We start from the raw sequence: 21,719 nt of genomic DNA, 5'->3' as shown, positions 1-21,719 counted from the left end.
AGAACCCACAAAACAGACTGTGCTCTATAGAGAATTTGTTAATTTTATTTTCCTAATAACTGGTTTATTTTACCTTGGAAACTGCAAATCCTTTCAATGGTTGTGTTTCTGTCTTCACTATTAGCTATGTAAGAGCTAAGAACCAAATTTGTGACTCATCTTTAGACAGTGTACAACAAAAACAGTAATTAGTAGCATGTGATATTTTATGTGCCAGGCACTACGCCGAGTGTCTATTTATTCCTTGTAACAACTCTGAGCTATTACTTCCAGTTTAAAGTGAAGAAATTGAAGCTTAGCATAAGTAGTAACAACAGCTAACATTTAGTGAATGCTAACTAGGTTAACAGAAACTTCTGTTTTTCATTTTATTAACCTATTTAATTCTCATTACAACCCTATGAGGCATTATAATTATTGCATAAATATTTATTTTACTTTATATTTTTGGAACTGAAGTTGAGAGTTTAAAGATAGAAAATGAGAAGGTGGTAGAACATGTATTTGAATCCAGAGAATCTGGCTCCAGAGTCCAAACTTATATACACCATGCTATGACCTGTCCAAAATGAATCAACTGGCAAGTGACAAAGTGACTTGCCACAAGTCAGCTTATAAGTCCATGTCTTCCTATTCTTCCCTTTGCAGAGATAGTACTAATGAGTACCTATAAGATTCTAAGCACTAAAAATATATTACTCTTCAACTTAACCCTACAAGTATGTATAACCACTAGAGATGTTTGGTAACTTGTCTAAAGTCATACAACTAATAAATGACTGCAGTGGAAGTTGAACTTAAGCCCATACAGGACTTCATGCACTTAAGTTCAATGGCAACCTAACTCCAAGCTCCATGCCACTTTATAATTCTGGAAACTGATAATGGTTTAGCTCTATTAGGTTTTACAAAAAGACAAAAACGGGAAGATAATTACTTCAATAAATTCACTCCACAAAGAGACATTTAAAGTTTAGAGCCCAAAACATCTTAATGTTAACAAAGGTCTCATTTTGTAAACATGGAAAGTGACATATACAAATAAGTTAAGGAACTATAGAGGGTCACATAACACATTAGGAGAAATCAGAGTTTAACTGATCACCACCTTTATATGCTGATATATGAAAACAGACCTTTATGATTAAAAGAAAGATCCTATGAAAAATACCAAAGAATATTACTGCTATCTCATTTTGTACCTTTTACTAGATGATTGAGATTATTAAATTAAAATTACGAAGACAAGGATGACCTTAGGATACATTAACTTCTGCCATATGCAATCCAAAATATTAACAATGGAAAAACATAATAAAAAATGGTATCATACAATATAAAAGTCTATTCAACAGCTTTAATTTAAAATGTACTCAATTTCATTCATTTTTATTAACCTGAGGTGTAACTTACATACAATAAAATGAATGAACCAGTGCATTAAGTTTTGACATATGTATACATCATGTTACCACCACCCCAATTAAAATATAGAACATTCCCTTCATCCATGCCCCTTCCCAGTCCATCTCCTCCACCTTCTGCTCTAGGTATCACAAATCCTTTTTTTTTTTCACTACAGATTAGTTCTGCCTGTTCTGGAATTCATATAAATGAAGTCACAAAGCATGCAATCTCTGATATCTGGCTTCTTTTACTAATTATAATGTTTCTGAGACGCATCAGTAGTCTGTTCCTTTTTATTTCTGAGCAATATTCCACAATATGCTTATCCATTCACCAGTTAAAGCAGACTAGTTACTTCCAATTTGGGGCTATTCTCAATAGAGCTGCTACAAACACTCATTTAAATATCTTTATGTGGATATATGTTTTCAAATCTCTCAGGGTAAACATCTAGAAGTGGAATTACTGGGTCACATGTTAAGCATATGTTTAACTTTACATGTGATAGTATGACTGCTCCACATTCTTGCCAAACGTGGTATTTTCAGTCTCCTTCATTTCAGCCTTTGTAGTGAGTCTATAGTGACACTCACTGTGGTTTTGGTTTACATTTCTAGAAAGATTAATAATGTTGAACATTTTTTTCATGTGCTTATTGGCCTTCTGCTTATCCTCTTTTGTGAAATGTTAAATCTTTTGCCCATTTTTAACTAAACTGTTCAAGATCTCATTGAGTTTTACACCTATTTTATATATTCTCAACATAAGTCCTTTGTCAGATAGACAGATATATATATATATATATAGTGAACATTTCCCCTCAGTCTGTGGCTTGCCTCTTCATTTTTGTAGCAATGTCTTTTGAAGAACAGTTTTTAAATTGTGATAAAATCAAATTTATCATTATTTTCTTTTATGGCTAATTCTTTTTGTGTCCTATATGAGAAAGCTTTGCCCACCCTAGAGCTGTAAAACTATCTCCTATGTTGTCTTCTAGAGGTTTAATAGTTTCGTCTTTTGTCTTCAGGTCTACATTCTAGTTCTGTTTTATTTTTGTGAATGGTGTAAGGTGAAAATTAGTTTTCCATAGAACCAAACAAATATAAACAAAAAATTGAGTAATATCCTACTCAATTTTTTAAATTTAAAATTTATCCAACTCTATTTTTTTAATTTAAATTTGTCATTTTTAAATTCAAGAGCCATCCTGACTTAGTTATTGCTTAACTGCTTGCAAAGGAAACTGAAGAATACATCTCACATAAAAGAAGCAGATCTGCTTTACAATAAACTGAACATAAATGTCACTGCAAAAACACATTAACTTCACTAATGTCAAATAACCTAAATATCCATGTTTCATGGCATTATAATTTCTACAGAACCAAAAAATGTTTTTGAAGTTCTCACTATATTAAATGTTAATCTGAGATGTATGACAACCATCAGTAACTTAAACACAAATGTGCGTTCATCTTTAACCTGAAGACCCAGACCTTAGAGTACCAACTTATGAAGCTAGACAAGCTCACCTGAGTAGCTGCAGACTGACAGGAAGATGACGATGACGACGAGACAACAGGAATGTCAGACTGTACAGCAGCCACAGTGGTAGCGGGTGTGAAAATCAGCTGTACAGACAGAAAAACCAAAAAAATACCCTAAGACAAAAGAACATGTCCCACACACAATGTATAGCAGGCAAGAGAGACTGAAATTTGTGACAGAAAGACAATGCAGATTAGGACTGTCTCCTACGCAAAAGGTTTTACATGACAAGGAGAAGTTTTTGATAATAGAGAACTCAAAAGGAAAAAAAAGAAAAAACCATAAACATTTCTCAAACAGTCCATGATTCTGATGAGTAGAAAATAAATCAGTGCTCAAAAAAGAAAATGTATTTTGGCAATATAAAATCCACATACCAAATTTTTCCCCAAGTAAACTATTAATCTTTTCCTAGCTCAAAACTATTGTGGCAGGATTCCTAAAATGGAAGTTGTAATAGACAACCATTGTCACTGCTCTTGAATGCAAATTAAATTTCAGTGAGAAACATGAAAAGAAACACCAAAAAGTCTTTTCAGTCCTCTTTACCCCCAAAAGACAACTATGCCACATACTATACTATTTCACTCACCTACACAGGATCTGTGTGTAGTACAAACCTAGGTTGCTCTTGATTTTAAAGTATTTGTAAAGAAATAGTCATTCTAAGTATAAATGCCACAACATGTCAAAATTCAACAACAGCTTGCAAAAAAAAACTTTACATCAAAAAAAAGACATACTCAATTTATTTATCACCATCTGTTTAATTTTTTAATACTGAAACAATGCCATTAATTTAAAAAGGCAATACAATCCACTTAGAGATTACCCAATCCAACTTAGTACATTATGACAGTTGTTTCAAAGAACCTGTGAGTATCTCAAAATTGCATCAAAAGTTATACAACTCCTCAAAAACCATTTCTGTTTAAATTATCAACCAAGGGATCTTTTAAACTTCAGTTCTTTATATACTAAATTTAAGTGAATTAAACAACAAAGTATAACTTTCACAAGAAGGATTCAATACAAACAGCTAGAAGCACTAAACCTAAAAAGATGTTCTATCTATCATGAACCATATGAAACTGCCAGTTTTAAAAGTTAAAAACAGCCAAATAGCAATCATTTCAAATGGTTTCCCTAATTTTGAAGCGTGTGTGTGTGCTAAGTCGCTTCAGTCGTATTCGACTCTTTGCGACCCTATGGACTGCAGCCCACCAGGCTCCTCTGTCCATCGGATTCTCCAGGCAAGAACACTGGAGTGGGTTGCCATGCCCTTCTCCAGAGGATCTGCCCAACCCAGGGATCTAACCCCATCTCTGACGTCTCCTGCGTTAGCAGGTGGGTTCTTTACCACCAGAGCCACCTGGGAAGCCCAATTCTGAAGCTTATTATTGATTAAATAAGATCTCATAGTGGGGTGGGGGGAGAGGACAACCAGAAATATGGTCATGTCTACTGAATAGTCTATAAATAAAAAGAGGGTCATTATCACTGCTTCCCATTAGGAATATAATGGAAACTTTCTTTGCAATTTTAGTAAAGAATTGGGAATCCAGATGTATATTCAGTTCACTGGATATCAAAATAAAAATAAATTCCTATCAGGGATAAGCTCTTCTCTAGCAATCTGTAAAGACATCAAATAAAGTAAATGTAAATGTCAACCAATTTTTACATTCCTTAAAGCTCAAGAAGTAAATTAGGAAATCAGTAGCCAAATTAACATTCTTATATTAACCAAAGATCAAAATGATCATAAGAACATGAATCAGCTTGCAGATTTTAAGATGGGAATAACCAAAGTTAAGACTCATCTGGTAAATTATCAAGAACTCCAATCCAACTTTCAGACGATTCCACAATATAAACTGCAATTAATAGTTAAAACCATGTCTTTAATGTTTCTAACAATTTCATCAAATCTAAAATGTCAAAGATACATGGTGATTTTATACATCACTGTAAGAACCAACTACAAGATGCCAATTATAAAATGCATCTCAGTTTTGAGATGTTAAAATATGAAAAAAGGTTTGAAATCAAAGAAATTTGATATTAAAAAATAATCACTCATGATACAGTATGTTAGCTACATCAAGAAGGCCTACTAATTTAAAGTAGAATTTTTCATGGCATAAACGTGTAGAGTTAATCACATACACAAAAAAATTGTTAAACATTCCTTAAGTATTAAAAATGTCTCCTACTGCATCAAATCAAGAAACATTTTGATCTCTCTCAAGTTTTTAAACACTGAAAAAATCTGGTAGCTCGTATCTTACCATTTGAGCTCGGAGATACATTTGAGCTTGGCTTGCCGTTAGGGTAGGGGAGGTACTCCCTAGTAACATAGTCTGTTGGGTAATACTGCCACTGGTAGAACTGGAAGCCTGGGAACGGCTTATTAACTGTGCAGGTGTAGGAGAAGTAGAGAGGTTGATCTAAGGAAGAAAACATATCAGGTCATAGGCTTCCATTTCTTGCTTCCATGTCATTGAATTTCACCAAGTTGCAGTTAGGCAATCAATGGTATATATTGTGGCTAAGGAACCTAAGAGAGGGCTTCATCTTTGACAGACCTGTCAGTTCTTAGGTGATTATTTGCACATATGCAAACAACAGCATGTACGGGTTAGTAATCAGGACGATTTTTAAGGATATTCTCATTGAGTTTCATAAGACTCCAACATCTTAAAATATCATTTCTACTACTTCCCAAAAATTAAGGCTATTGTTCCATTATTTCAATATTCCATGTAATAATTTAAAACATCTGAATCGACAGTTTATACTATTTTGTCATTTTCTGTCACATTTTGAGGGATTTCTGAAATGAATAAAAGTTAAAACATAGATAATCCATTCACATGTATAAAAACATACACAGAACTAGTATAATCTCTTTCAAAAGTTCTAAGAACAGAATTGTTACTTGTCATACAGATGGAAAACTCCTTAATATTGGCTAAAAGATTAAACTATAAAAACTAAAACTGTTGTTAAAGAATAAATTAGTGCATGGTCTACCTCTAGGCTATAAAAGAGACTAGTAACCAGTTTCATCTGTGAAGGCAAAGTGGGTAGGACAGATAGGGAACAGGGCAAAGGGACACACGTAAACCACGACATCATGTATTATCCACTTAAAAATATTTTTAATGATAATTAAAATCAACCTCTAGAAAAGGGAATGGCAACCCACTCCAGTATTCTTGCCTGGAAAATCTCATGGACAAATGAGCCTGGTGGGCTGCAGTCTATGGCAATGCAGAGTCGGACACAACTTAGCAACTGAACAACAACACACAATCGGGCAGACTGTGATTTGGGGAAACAGTTCTTGGTGAAAATGTGACATAAAATGAAGACTGAAGTGACCGAGAAATACGGAATACAGAGTTTTGTAAGAAGTTAACATTTGTGTATAGAATAATAATTGCAAATATTCAAACAATAAAGTCCATGGCTAAAGGAAAAAATCCAACCTCAAATTCTTTTTATGGACAATGCATAGAATAAAATTAAGAAAATAAAAAATAGTTTATTAGACTTCTGATTCAAGGAACAAGGCAGACTGAGCTAATATATCCATTTGCCCAAATGTACTCACTGAAAAGGAAGATTAACATGAAAATTACAATAATATATAGCTGAACCCAAAAAAGGGGAGGGGAAAGGGAAATTTTCAGGAGCCAGAAAGGAAGAAACTCAGATACAAGATCCAAGTAACAGCAAGGCAACCTAGAGAGATACTGGCCCACAGAGCTAGAAGACCTGATTTTGAGCCTATTTCACGGGACCTAAAAGTAAATCTCTTTCTGAGCCAATATCCTCAAAAGGGCTCCTCAATATGTGAAAAGCAGCTGGGAAAGCTCTGCCCATGCGTCCTGAAAAGCAGCAAGAAAGCTTGGTATATGCCCCGTTCCCAGTGGAAGGAGAGAGGTTTTTATGAGAATCAAAACTCCAGGCTTGTGCCATACAGGGGTACACCACCGGCACAGTTCCATAACCTATCCCAAAGCATCACCATTTGGACTAAACCAGGACATCTGTTAACCTCAACAAGTGACTGAAGGGAGTTGAGTGAAGGTTATACAGGGGATCTCTCTGTACTGTTTCTGTAACTTCTTGAGTCTATAATCATTTAAAAATAAAAAATTAAGAAAACTGCATAGTGGGTACATTGAGTTGGTTAACTAACTCTTGAAATTTATTTGTATCTTTTAAATATTTCCTAATTTTAATGAAATATCGTCCATGGAATTTTCCAGGCAAGAATACTGGAACAGACTGCCATTTCCTACTACAGGGAATCCTCTTGACCCAGGGATATAACCAGCATCTCTTGTGTCTCCTGCTTTGCAGGTGGATTCTTTACCACTCACGCCACCTGGAAAGCCCAACTAAAATCTGTAATTCAGTGCATAAATATAAGTAATAAAATACAAAAAATCATTCTATAATCTGGCTTTTATTCCTAGCACACCACTAAAATCCCATTAGCAAAAATCACCACTACCTTATGACAAATTCAGTGGATTCTTCTTAGAAATCTTCTTTTTCAATCTTCTTTACCAGCTCTTTCTAGCCCACCCCCCAAACTCTTCCTCTGTTCTCAACACTTTTCCTCTTCAATTCCTAGATTACCCTATCTACTCCCATAGTTTGAAATAATTCAATCCTAAAGATGCTCAATCCTTGATGACAAATCCTTCCTCTCCAGGTCCAAATAAGTAACAGAATACATCTTTCTGGATGTCTCTTAAACTGACTCAAACCCAACATGTTCAATCACCAAACTCATTGTCATTCCTCCTTAAATCAGCTTCTCCTCAAATGGCCACTGACATCTTCTAACACTCTCCCAAGACAGACTATCAGGAAATCATCATAATTCCTCCCTCTCCTATAACTCACACACAGAATCAGTCACATATCTTACTGTTTCTATACCTCTATCTTCCTCAATTTCATTTTGATTTTGAATCACTTTGAGTCCCTGATCCCACAGCACTTCCAACTACTTTACCAGCTGCAAACTGATCTCCCTGCTTGAAATATTATCTCCTTTGACTTGCCAGATAATCCTTCCCATTAATTAACCATTTAAAAATCTCTGGTAACATTCAAATTCCCCTGACTACCGCTCTAGTATCATCTCTTCCTACTCTTCCATACGAACCCTTCACATTAGTCATATGAAGCTACTGACAATGTCGTAACATCTCAGGCCTTTGTGGCTTGGCAACAATGCTCCTGACGTAATTGATAATTGAGCATGACCTACGACTATGCCCATGACCACACATCTTCCCCACCCCGTGTAGTAAATAACTCCCTCTTAAAAATCACCTGCTAAGCTTTTTAAGACATCCCTATACCCCACAGTAGAACTGACTATTCCCTCTCCCTTTATGCCTGTTATCTTCTATAACTTCCATATACTTGTGGCACATACTTCTATCTCACTCGTCTAAACAACGATTTTTTTAAGAGTGGGGCCCATGTGTTATTTATCTTCTTATATCCAATATCTATAAGACAGCCTTCAATCAATGTTAATTAACTTAATGAATGTCATATAATTTTAAGGCATACTTCATACTTTAAATGTAATATCACACAGAGTGAGTGTGTGTGTAAGAAGAAAAATCAATTCTGGTACAGCCCCTAACAAAACACAGTAAAAATGCAAATAGTGTGGTGATACTAGTTTCACCTCTATCTTTGATGTGTTATATAATAAATTATTAATCAGATGAGATCAGATGCTCAGTCGTGTCCGACTCTTTGCGACCCCATGAATCACAGCACGCCAGGCCTCCCTGTCCATCACCAACTCCCGGAGTTCACCCAGACTCACGTCCATCGAGTCAGTGATGCCATCCAGCCATCTCATCCTCTGTCCTCCCCTTCTCCTCTTGCCCCCAATCCCTCCCAGCATCAGAGTCTTTTCCAATGAGTCAACTCTTCGCATGAGTTGGCCAAAGTACTGGAGTTTCAGCTTTAGCATCATTCCTTCCAAAGAAATCCCAGGGCTGATCTCCTTCAGAATGGACTGGCTGGATCTCCTTGCAGTCCAAGGGACTCTCAAAAGAGTCTTCTCCAACATCACAGTTCAAAAGCATCAATTCTTTGGTGCTCAGCCTTCTTCACAGTCCAACTCTCACATCCATACATGACCACAGGAAAAACCATAGCCTTGACAAGACTAACCTTTGTTGGCAAAGTAATGTTTTTGCTTTTGAATATGTTATCTAGGTTGGTCATAACTTTCCTTCCAAGGAGTAAGCGTCTTTTAATTTCATGGCTGCAGTCACCATCTGCAGTGATTTTGGAGCCCAGAAAAATAAAGTCTGACACTGTTTCCACTGTTTCCCCATCTATTTCCCATGAAGTGATGGGAATTATTAATAACCCTCCACAGAAAACATATTCTTTTTCTACACCACTCCACAAACTTTTTTGGATAAACCCTTGCCCCAAAGATTAAATCACTTAGCAGAGTAAAACTGGTCCATGTTTTCTGACTCATTTTGGCATACAGGGTGCTTTCCTATACCCTGAGAGCTTGTTAATTTGGGTCACTCTACAGTAATAATGCCTTGCCACTGTTTTCCAGTCAGCGATTCTTAAAAAATAAAATAAAAAAGGAAGATAGGTACGTAAGCAGGAAGGAAGATACTCTAATAAAGGACAGACCACACACTCTTTAAACAAAAACATAAGAGTCTTCTTAAAAACTGACTGGCTGATAGCTAAAGTGCTTGAGAATACTCTGTAAGGAAGGAGAACAAAAAGTATTTACAAACAGAATGCTTTCTTTTTCTTAAAAAAGAAAAAAAGGAACTAAGAAAACAGTAACCTCCGAGCCACCTGCATTTCACTTTGTCAAAGTTGTGAGATCAAAGAATAAATGTTTATTTTTAAGTTCCTGATGGCAAGCACCATTTCACAGTGTCTACTAACGAAGGCGTAATCCATAAGGGCAAGATCAGTATCCAACCCTGCAATAAATCCTTTCCTTTCCAGAACTGATATGCTCTCCTCTATTTTCTGCTCTGCTCATCTAAACCAGATGCCCTAAACTCTTTGCATCATCTTATCTGTCACTTCTATCTCAACATTCATAATTCCCTTTCATTTTAAAGCCTTGGCCAATCCTGTCACTTCACAACCCATCCCCACACTCCATAAAAGAACTTACTTCTTTAGCCTTATTACTGGAAACTCTCCCTCTACTGACACTACAAGTCACCAGAGGAAACCAAATCTGCAAAGAAAAGCCATGTAATTTCCAACCACTCCTTGGTGCCCCCAACAGGAGGTTACACAGAGTACTCCCTGAAACCAAAGCCTATTTGAGACCCACTACAGCCATTTGGGCTCCAACATCACTGCAGATGGTGACTGCAGCCACGAAATTAAAAGACGCTTACTCCTTGGAAGGAAAGTTATGACCAACCTAGATAACATATTCAAAAGCAGAGACATCACTTTGCCAACAAAGGTCCGTCTAGTCAAGGCTATGGTTTTTCCTGTGGTCATGTATGGATGTGAGAGTTGGACTGTGAAGAAGGCTGAGCACCAAAGAATTGATGCTTTTGAACTGTGATGTTGGAGAAGACTCTTGAGAGTCCCTTGGACTGCAAGGAGATCCAACCAGTCCATTCTGAAGGAGATCAGCCCTGGGATTTCTTTGGAAGGAATGATGCTAAAGCTGAAACTCCAGTACTTTGGCCACCTCGTGCGAAGAGCCGACTCATTGGAAAAGACTCTGATGCTGGGAGGGATTGGGGGCAGGAGGACAAGGGGAGGACAGAGGATGAGATGGCTGGATGGCATCACTGACTTGATGGACATGAGTCTGGGTGAACTCCGGGAGTTGGTGATGGACAGGGAGGCCTGGCGTGCTGTGATTCATGGGGTCGCAAAGAGTCGGACACGACTGAGTGACTGAACTGAACTGAACAGCCATTTGACTCATTGGAAAATACCCTGATGCTGGGAGGGAATGGGGGCAGGAGGAGAAGGGGACGACAGAGGATGAGATGGTTGGATGGTATCACCAACTCGATGGACATGAGTTTGAGTGAACTCCGGGAGTTGATGATGGACAGGGAGGCCTGGCGTGCTGCGATTCATGGGGTCACAAAGAGTCGGACACGACTGAGCAACTGAACTGAACTGACAGCCATTTGACTGATCAGATTCCATAAGGTGCATCTACAGAGAGACATGGTACACTGATATTAGAAGGCTGAGGTGTGTCTATATTCAATAGCATGAAAATATTTTTATGACCTACTGCTAAGTGAAAAAAATTGTAGAACATGTAGAATACCAGTATCTGCATGTACGGATATATACATACCATACATGTGGAAAACATGTTAAGAGAGAAATGACTACACTATATATACATACAATAATCATACTCATAAAACTACCTGATTAGATTTTATATCAATATATACACATACACACACATTTGGAAGAATAGTCACCAAAATGCTAGAGGTGAATCATGCCTACTAGGGGTAAAATTTGGTAATCATTTATATTTTCTTTTTCAAAGTTTTTGTCTTTTCTATGTAGTAGTATTAACTTGAGAATCAGAGAAGAAATGTTTTCCTTTCTTTTATATTTAGTACAGTATTTTGTTTTTATCACATTAAAGCAGCATATACATTTTCTTGCCTCATTCAGTGGGAATCTGTATGTGAGTAATTCAGATACCTAGAAGTATAAAATATTACATAGAAAATTCAAGTAATAATACCTATCCGTGAAGGATTTCCTTTTTAAGAGACCACATATTTTTAATAATGAAGTGAAGTAAAACGCCTATCCTTTTTATTATAGAAAATCATTATTTCTACTTTCTGCAATACAGGCTGTAAAAACAGCAGCAAAACAATCAAACAAAAAACTTCATGACCTCCTAACTGCCCTCAGACTTTGACATCCTAAAAAAGTTGCAACACTGAAACAATTAAAACACTGGAAATAATGGTCCAGCAACAGAAATGGTTACATAAGATAAAGTGCAGCCACACTGTGTGCAACACCATAGGGTAGCTCAAGTAGCTGAGTGAGATAAACAGCTCTGAAGACACACTGTTAAGTATAAAAACAAAATGCAGAACACCTACCTGTGTTTATGGTGTGTTTAAAAAGTTACATATTAAACACATATGCATACACTTCTTATACTATTTATGTTCTTAATGTATAAATAAAGACCTGAAAAGATATCCAGCAAACTGAGGAGACAGATGGGACTGAAGGGGAAAGAAAGAAGGCTGAAGAGGACTTAACACTTTATCTGCACTACTGGAATATTTTACAAGAATCCAGTATAACTGCTCACAACCATTCAAATATGCAGGCTACAGTTTTATTTTAGATTGATGTTAAGTTGTGGAGTAGATTTCTAACTATCAGTTAAAATTAAATATTTTCAGAATCCTTGAAAACAATGAGTTTTAAAACTTAAAATACCTTCTAAAATTAATAGATGTATCTATGGTTTTAAGCAAGTAATTTTCCCTCAGATAAATTCATAATGAATTCATTTGATATGTAATTGATATGATTTATACATTTTTTTGAGAAAACTGATCATTTATAAGGTTCTTGATCTAAAAACAATCTCACCAATAAGTACACTCTTAGGAAATTTTTTAAAAGAGCATTACTAGATAGAAAGACACATAACATTCAATACAAGTTTACTTATAACAACAAAAAAAGAAAACAAATAGAAAAGTTAAAATTGCCAGGAAGCGGAAAAGTTTTTTTTTTTTTAAATAGAGTACTATGTAGCCATTAAAAGTCATGTTTATAAAACAAAAAATACTGAAGATAATGGGCTTCCCTGACAGTTCAGTTGGTAAAGAATTCGCCTGCAACACAGCAGATCTGGGTTCAATCCCTGGATTGGGGAGATCCCCTTGAGAAGGGAAAAGCTACCCACTCCAGTATCTGGCCTGGAGAATTCCAGACTATAGTCCATGGAATCGCAAAGAGTCAGACATGACTGAGCGACATTCACTTCACTGAAGATAATGGTCTGAGCATACCCATTTGCTTCTCCCTCCTACTAACTGAAACAGCAGTCAAGACAATAACAAAAATGATTGGCGGAAACAAAAATACAAATTTAGACTGTGGGACAAGTGACCTGAGCTATTTAAAAAAAAAAAGGAAGGGGGAACAGGGGAGACTTTTTATATTAAAGGAAAACAGGACACTCACATGCAATGTGTGAGCCTTAAGTAAATCTTGGGAAAATGTATTCTGGAGACTACTGAGGGAATCCAAATATGAGGCATATACTAGATATTGTCTCGATATTACATTTCTTAGGTGTGATATGTGACTGTGGTTATGTAAGACAATCTCCCTCCTGGATAATACATGCTAAGTACTTGGGACTGAAGTGTCATGATGTCTTTAACTTATTTTAAAAATGGTCAGGAAACAGTGTATAAATAGAGAAGAACTTAACAACTGGTGTAAACAGCTACATTACGAGTACACAAGGGTCAATGCTTAATCTTACCATTTTTCTGTGGGTTTAAATGTTTTTTCCAAAAAGAACTTAGGGGATTAAAAAAAACAGTATCAGAGAAAACACACATACAGCAAAGAGAGAGAGAGAGGAGAGTACCATCTGCATTTCTGTAAGACCTAAAGAAGATGGGATAATATTAATGGATAAAACAGAGAAGGAAGCTATAATCCAGAATACAGGAGGAAACAGATTAGAGTGGATTTAGACTCAGAAAAGCGTCTGCCTCCAATGCGGGAGACCCGGGTTCGATCCCTGGGTTGGGAAGATCCCCTGGAGAAGGAAATGGCACCCCACTCCAGTACTCTTTCCTGGAGAATCCCATGGATGGAGGAGGCCGGTAGCGAGCCTGATAGGCTACAGTCCACGGGGTCACAAAGAGTTGGACACAGCTGAGCGACTTCACTTTCACTTTTACTTTAGACATGAAAGCAGAGGTAAGAAATGGAGCCAAACACTGAAAGATTTTATCTACAGGTTTGTTTAGAAAACAGACTTACCATACATAACCCCACCCCTCTCCCATGCAGAACAGGCACCGAGACCTAGAAAGGAAGGAGACTTCTCTAAAAGTCAAGGAAAGGCTAGGCTTCTAGAGTGGGTACTCACACCTGGAAGTAAAACTCTCCTTACTCTGAAACTGTTAGGCTCACCAGCCTAACAGCGAGCTTCTAATCTGTAAACCTTCAATTCTAAACCTGCCAAAGATATATCCTTCCCACTGTTACCACTAATGCTATTTCCACATGCAAAGACAGAAATCTTAATCAGTCTTTCCACTAAGAAAAGGGAAAGAGGTCTGTTAGGGCCAGACCTATCTTCAGAGCAGTGGAAGAAAGCCATGCTGATTAATTTATATAATCATCTACTCTTAAATATAAACTTTAAGCATTTTAAGAGAACACTACTTTCTAAGAGAAAAACCAACAGCATGAAAGGAAAAGACCAAGATAGTTTCTAAGGAATATAAATGATTCAAGAAAAAGAATTTTGAAATCTGATAACAGAGATCTAAACATTTCATCCATAACAGAAAAACAGGATTCAAGGAAAAAGAAAATGCTCTTAGAAATTGGAAATACGAAGGCTAAACTAAAATTTTCTTTTAAATGTAAAAAGAAGGGGTTAAAAGGGGGGAGGGGGCAAGGAAATATGTCACAACAGAATAAAAAGATAAAGACAGAAAATAAGTAAAAAGCTAAACAAAGTAAAGGTTCAATCCAGAAAGACCAATATCCAACTAAGGAGTCCAGAAACAGAGGACAGAGAAAAACAGAAGGAAAGAAATTTTTGTTAAGACTTTTTTAGTTTCATACACATGAATACTAAGTTTCACAGTAAGAGGGTCCAAAAAGTGTCCTGAACACAATGACATCTAGACAGCCTTCATGAAACTCCAGAAAAACTAAACAGGCACACCTAAAAGCCTGAAGGGAAGAAGTACCAGTTAGTACTGATTTTAAGACTTAAATCAGCCTTTTCTTTGGTCATGCTAATAATTTGAAAACAACGGTTCCTGCTTTCAAGTTTCCTAAGAAAAATCATTTTCAATATAGAATTTATATACAAATAATTATGAAAAAGGTATAGGGGAGGCAATTTTTAGGCCTACAAATATTCCAAATTTACAAGCAAGTTTTTAGAATATACTCCAGTAAAACAAAACTCCTATCACAGTGTTCTTTGACTATTTATATGTCTGCAGACTATATCCAATTAAAGGCAACAGGCGAAGAGGGCAGCAGAGGATGAGATGGTTGGATGGCATCACCAGCTCGATGGACATGAGTTTGAGAAGGCTCTGGGAGATGGTGAAGGACAGGCAGGCCTGGCGTGCTGCAGTCCATGGGGTCGCAAAGAGTGGGACACAATTTAGCAACTGAACAACAGCAACAAGACTATATCCACTGTACTCTAAGACCATGGTTCACTTCAGATACTTGGCACCTAACACAATGCCTGGCACCAAGTAGGTATTCAGGAAGGAAACACTGGCACAGATTATCCTCAGGAGTCTGGGAGACGAACACAGAATCCCATTCAGGAATGCATCTCCAAAACTAAGCTCTGCTATTTCAGGATCATGAGCTCAGGATTGAGTCCTCTTCTCTCAAACTCCGTGTATTTTTTAAAGCTCAGCTTAAGTCCCATACAGAAAGCCTTCTTTAACTACCCAGTCCCCAAAGATCTCTTTTCTGTTAACTCCCACAGAATTTATCACTTGATTATATACTGCTACGTTGTTTACTGTTTGATATGTCTAGGCACACTGTGTCTGACGGAAGCGACTTTGACTCCCCCAGGGCAACTAGCACAGCATAACACAATAAACCTGATAACTGGCTGGCTGCTCAAAACTAGCAATGAAAGAATCTTATCACCGAGGTCAGGACTCAGACTGTCTTCTACAATGCAATTTCAGGCAATCAGAATATATCCTAAAATGATTCTCTGGACTGAAGATAAACCACTTGCAGTAATCAAGAATTAAAATTAATAACTATGTATTGCATACTCTAGTTGATGATTATAATTAAACTTCATCTTTCAACAAATATTTATTACATACCTACTATGTGATATGCATTATTTTTCATAACATATAGAACTATTTTAAAAAACCCTGACTAAACATTATTTAACATTTAAACCACTGGTTCTCTCTTTTTTAAACAGTACCCTTTCTTCACACACTAACTTACTCAGAATTCCCAGATTCAAACATCACAGAACTGTTCTGTGGCAACAGAAGTTGAGGGGAAGGCTCAGAGCCCCATCCCTCTTAGTCTGCTGCAGCTGCCTTCACAAGGTGCCAGACTAGGTAGCTCAAACAGAAATTTATTTCCCACAGTTCCAGAGGCTAATAAGGAAGTCCAAGATCAAGGTGCAGCCAATTCAGTTTCTGGTGAGAGCTCTCTGCTGGCCACCTTCTCACTGTGTCCTTTCAGCAGAAAGAGGGACACATTTATGTGTCCACTTCTGGTGTCTCTTCCTCTGATAAAGACACCAGGTTCACTGGATCAGAGCTCTACACTTATGACCACATTTAACCTTAATCACCTCCTTAAACGGAGAATGGAATGGCAATCCACTCCAGTATTCTTGCCTGGAGAATTCCATAGACAGAGGAGCCTGGCGGGCTATAGTCCATGGGGTTGCAAAAGAGTCAGACATGACTGAGCAACTAACACACCTCGTTAATAGCCCTGTTTCTAAGATAGTCACATGTGGGTTTAAAACTTCAACATACCAATTTGGGAGGGACAGAATTCAGTGCACATTCTGGTTCATCTCCTGAAACTTCTCCTTGATCTAAACCCAGGAATATATAGATGAAAAGACTAAAAACCATCTAATTAGACAACTTAATTTTACATGAAAGAAAAGTGGGGTATAAGGAGGTTAATCACTTGCCCTAAGTCATGCCACCAGTTAGTCACAAAATTAAGACTAGAAGCTAGGTCCCTCATGTCCTCCATTCTACCAAACTCGCTCATAATACTCCACAATGGGTAGTAAAGTCATCAGGTACCCCGGTGACTGGAAATGTCAATGAGATGTACAAGACGTCACCAGTCCTGCCAATAGCCATTTGGCTATATGAACTCCAAACTCATATAGCCAATGTCTACTCAACATGTATGGGTGGGTGTCTAACACACATCATGTCTAAAACCAAACTCCTGATTTCCTTTTCCAACACCTTCTTTGGCAGATCGTTCCAGGCACTCAGGCCAAAATACTACAGTTTATCCATGACTGTTTACCTTTCCTCACATCTTTTAGTCAATCCCTCAGCACCTACTATTAGCTATTTTCCAAACATCCAAATTTCTATAATAAAATATTGGTGGAACAAATATTCAGAATCTTGCTTACCGCTTTTTACCACATCTACTGTCACCATGATGGTCCAGCCCCCAAAATATCTCTCTCAGATTACAGGAACCATTTAACCACTCTCCCTACTTCTATCATTGCCCCCCTAGAACCTACTCAACATTGTAGCTGTTAAAGCCTATATGAGATCACGTCACATCCCAAATAAAATAACTTTCCAGCAGCTTCCCAACTCATGCTGAATAAAACCCAAGGGTTTAATAATCTTCTTGTGATTAGATAATTTCCTCTCTAAAGTTCTCTCTAAACATACTCTCACTTTCATTCCACACCTGCCACACCATCCTCCTTTCTGTTTCTTAAGCATCTTTGCCTCCCTCACCCTCCTTCACATGCCATTTTTATTAGCAATGCTTTCCCTGACCACCCTAATTAAAATAGGAAATTCCTTCATCCCATTCCTCTTCATTGCTTTATTTTTCTCTACAGAGCTTACCACCAACTAACATATTACTTACTATCGATATACCCCTAGTTCCATACAGATTTTGTCAGCTGTGTCCCAGTACTAGAGGAGTATTTAAATGCTCAATAAATATTTGTTGAATAAATGAGTGAATTATGAATGAATAAAGTCATTAAAACTAACTGGGCTTCAAAATCTCAAAACCACCTGGTGGTCCAGTGGTTAAGACTTTGTGCTCCCAAGTCAAGGGGCACAAGTATGCTCCCTGGTCACAAAATTACGATTCTACATGGTGCAGCCAAAAAAAAAAGGCTCATCCTGTCTGGCATCAGAGCTAGAAAGTTATAAAAAAAAAAAAAATAAGGTTTTTCCTTTTTAATAGAACAGTACAGTGAATTCAAGTCAAAACATCCGGGATTAATGTAGATTCTAAGGCCAAAAAACAACAAAGGGAATGAGACACAAAGAGCCCTGGAATCATTTAGAGACTTACGACTGCAATTTCCAGCCACGTAATCCTTTCCAGCTGAAAATGCCCAAAGACTTAGAAAGAGACAGAATGATGGCACTTCTCTTACACTAAAACAAAATTAACCACAGGCCTATCTACTTACATTTATGTACAGAAATGCACAGTAATAAGGTGATAAGCTTCACACAAAACTTTGTCAGGGCAAAAGGGACTACTGAAACGGGATGTCACTTTCATGTATACACTTGTGTTGTCTGTAAGACAACAAGAGAGCATTCATGTTTTTTTTTTAAGACAAAATGAAACTTTTCAACCTACTTTCTCAAAGGTAACCACTGATTAACAGTTTATTGCGTATTACAGATTTTCTTCCTACATAACCAGACAGATATAAGTTTTAAAAAATAAGTGGTAGGAATTCTGTTTCCAGGAAAGTGGAATAGACACATACTTTACTCCTAAGTATAACTAAAAACCCCATCAGTGCGTAGAAAATAAACATAAGAAAGTCCTAAAAGGTGGAGAAAAGTAGACTCCAGGACTCAGTGAACCATGCAGTTGTGTGCTCCCTGGATTTTTTTTAATTTCATATAATCCAAACATAAAGCTGAACAAATTAGTAACCCAGAAACAGCAATGGGTCCAGACAAAAAAAAGAAAAAGCTCCAATGAGCTGCTCTTTCTAGCTGAGGATCAGAAAAGGGACAGCCTAGCAACACAGAAAACTTTTAGACAATAATTGCTCTACTCCAGCCAAACACCACAGAAACACTGTGGCCACATCCACACTAGCAAAGACCTAGGCCTCTCCCCTCACCAGGCTGTAATGAGGTACCCCCGATCCCATCCAATGGGTTAGTGTCAGAAAAGGCCACGTAGAGAGCCAAGACCTTCATATCAGCCAAGCAATAACAGACCACAAATAACAACCCACCCCAACCCTGAAGCATCAGTGGAGACCGCATAGGGAGCAATAACTGGGCACTCCTTTCCCTCCTAGCCAGAGAAACATCAGTAGAGGCCTAGTGAGGAGCCAGAACTCACATTGACTCAGCAATTGCAGGGAGCATCCCTCAGGTATCAATGGAAACCAAACTCGGAACCTGAACTTACTTCTACCCTTAAGTGGCAGTGAGGAGGTGGCACGTGTTCCCCTTTGGAAGCCAGCCAAAACAAAAGTAAGATCCACAATCTCATAATACTCAATATGTCCAAGTTTCAATCAAAAATCACTCATTGTACCAAAAACCAGAAAGACCTCAAGCTGAATGAAAAAGGTAATAGATGCCAACACCAAGATGGAAAATATTTTAATTATCTGACAAAGATTTTAAAGCAGCAGTCATAAAAATGCTTTGAACAAGCAAGTATGACCCAACTCGAAACAAATGAAAAATAAACTCTCAGCAAAAGAAAAAGAACAAAAAGTTTTAGAACTAAAATACAGAATAACCTATTAAATAAGCTGCTGCTGCTACTGCTAAGTCGCTTCAGTCGTGTCTGACTCTGTGCGACCCCACAGACGGCAGCCCACCAGGCTCCCCCTCCCTGGGATTCTCCAGGCAAGAACATTGGAGTAGGTTGCCATTTCCTTCTCCAATGCATGAAAGGGAAAAGTGAAAGTGAAGTCGCTCAGTTGTGTCTGACTCTTTGCGACCCCATGGACTGCAGCCTACCAGGCTCCTCCATCCTTGGGATTTTCCAGGCAAGAGTACTGGAGTGGGGTGCCATTGCCTTCTCTGATTAAGCAAGCTAAATGAACTAATACTATATGTTCTTATTTTCACTTACTAACTAATGAAAATCTGTCTCTATATACACATGTATAGCATTCTAAAGTAGCTGCAGTGTTTGAATTAACTATCACTTAACTAATCCTCAATTAAAGAACATATGTATTGTTTATAATTTTCTACCATTACAAACCATGCATATTTGCGGAATTATCTATGTCATAATTATTTCTCATATTTAGCCAATGACATCATTTCACTAAAAATTAGACTCCTATGTGAAAGGGTATGCGGTTCAAATTTTCATACACTCTGCCAAATAACCTTCTAGAAAAGTCGTACCAATTACATTCCCACCAATAGTGTATGAGTGTACCATACCTGTCAACAGTTATTGTCTCAATTTTTCCCCCGTTTTCTAATCTGACAAGTGAAAATAAAACATTGATGTTTTTACATTCACTTCTTTATTACCAGTAAAGTAAACATATTTTCATGTGCTTAAAAGCCAAAAGTAGTCTATCTTTTGAAAATTACCAATTCAGGTCATTTGTGAATTCACATTATTTATCTTACTAATGTAATACAGCCCTTGGTATTTCACAAACACAAGCTATGTGACATACATGGTGCAAATATATTTCAACCACTCTATTGTTTAACATTGTTGATGCTTTTTTCACAGAAGTTTTTAATTACATTGCATTTAATACAAGTAAAAAGACATCCAACCTAAATATTCAGTCCCAACTAATTTTAGAGCCAATCAATCAAACACTCATACAAACCACTCTCACTACTGGTTAAGAGTATAGAATTAGCCTTTCTGTTCTAATTACAGGAAAGAAAAGGATGCTGGCACCCACTATACAATCAATTAACAATGATCTTCTCCACACACATAGTTTTCCCATGCGGTAGACTGGACTTTTTACCTCATTTTTTAAAATATAATATTCCATTTCCCCTCTGGCATTTCACTGCTACTCTAAATCCCAACCTATTTGGCAGGTGACTTGACAACCTACCTTGTAGCCCTTTTAGGTACGAGAGGATTGACCCTTCCCTCTTGGTGTTCATTGTTATCAGGCACCTATCTCAAAACCACCAAAATTCTGAAAACTAGCAGACTGCCAATAGACAATTCATTATTATCACTATCCAGGGATTTCTGCTATTATGCTCTGCCCCTCTTAAAAATTACTAAGCTACCCTGGGTATCATAATTTGGACTGCCAGTCAACTCACTTGAGCTACTGCTCAGCTGGGAAAGAACACAAAACAAATGCAATGTATTATTCTCTTGTTTTTCTAGGCATCCATTCTCTCTACTTCTTTTCCTCTCACCAGTTATCCAGAGATTCTGGCCCTGATTTATGACAAGCAGTAGTAACAATTTCATAAAAAATAAGCACAATCACCAGAACTATGATTCTAAAAGTCACATACACAAAATCATAATGGAACAAAAATAGTTTTAAAGGATACCTTTTAATAATGTGAAGGGAAAATAATCCAGAATACATGCTGTGCTATGCTTAGTCGTTCAGTTGTGTCCGGCTTTTTGTGACCCCTTGGACTGTAGCTTGCCAGGCTCCTCCGTCCATGGGGTTTCTCCAGGCAAGAATAATGGAGTGGGTTGCCATTCCCTCCTCCAGGGGATCCTCC

The 21,719-nt window shown here is 37.4% G+C and overlaps 1 protein-coding gene across 11 annotated transcripts in view; it reads right to left on the bottom strand.

Annotated features, from left to right (window-relative positions):
- PHC3 (polyhomeotic homolog 3) overlaps positions 1-21,719 on the bottom strand; it is an 83,931-nt gene that overhangs the window by 52,309 nt on the left and 9,903 nt on the right. For 7 of the 11 annotated variants that reach the window (XR_009494108.1, XR_804390.4, XM_015472529.3 and 4 more), the window contains exons 5-6: positions 5,247-5,405; positions 2,940-3,038 (exon numbers count right to left, since the gene is read on the bottom strand). The exons of 1 other annotated variant lie outside the window; for it this stretch is intronic. Coding sequence is in view for 8 of the 10 variants with exons in the window: in XM_015472529.3 (XP_015328015.1) it covers positions 2,940-3,038; positions 5,247-5,405 (258 nt within the window). In the remaining 2 variants the exon portion in view is untranslated. The remainder of the gene's footprint in view (positions 1-2,939; positions 3,039-5,246; positions 5,406-21,719) is intronic. 3 more of the 11 variants (XM_024990400.2, XM_024990401.2, XM_005201690.5) reach the window with 2 other exon arrangements.

This window comes from Bos taurus, chromosome 1 (genome assembly GCF_002263795.3).
Source record: "Bos taurus isolate L1 Dominette 01449 registration number 42190680 breed Hereford chromosome 1, ARS-UCD2.0, whole genome shotgun sequence".
Classification (NCBI taxonomy): domain Eukaryota; kingdom Metazoa; phylum Chordata; class Mammalia; order Artiodactyla; family Bovidae; genus Bos; species Bos taurus.
This window is presented reverse-complemented; position numbering and strand designations above follow the sequence as displayed.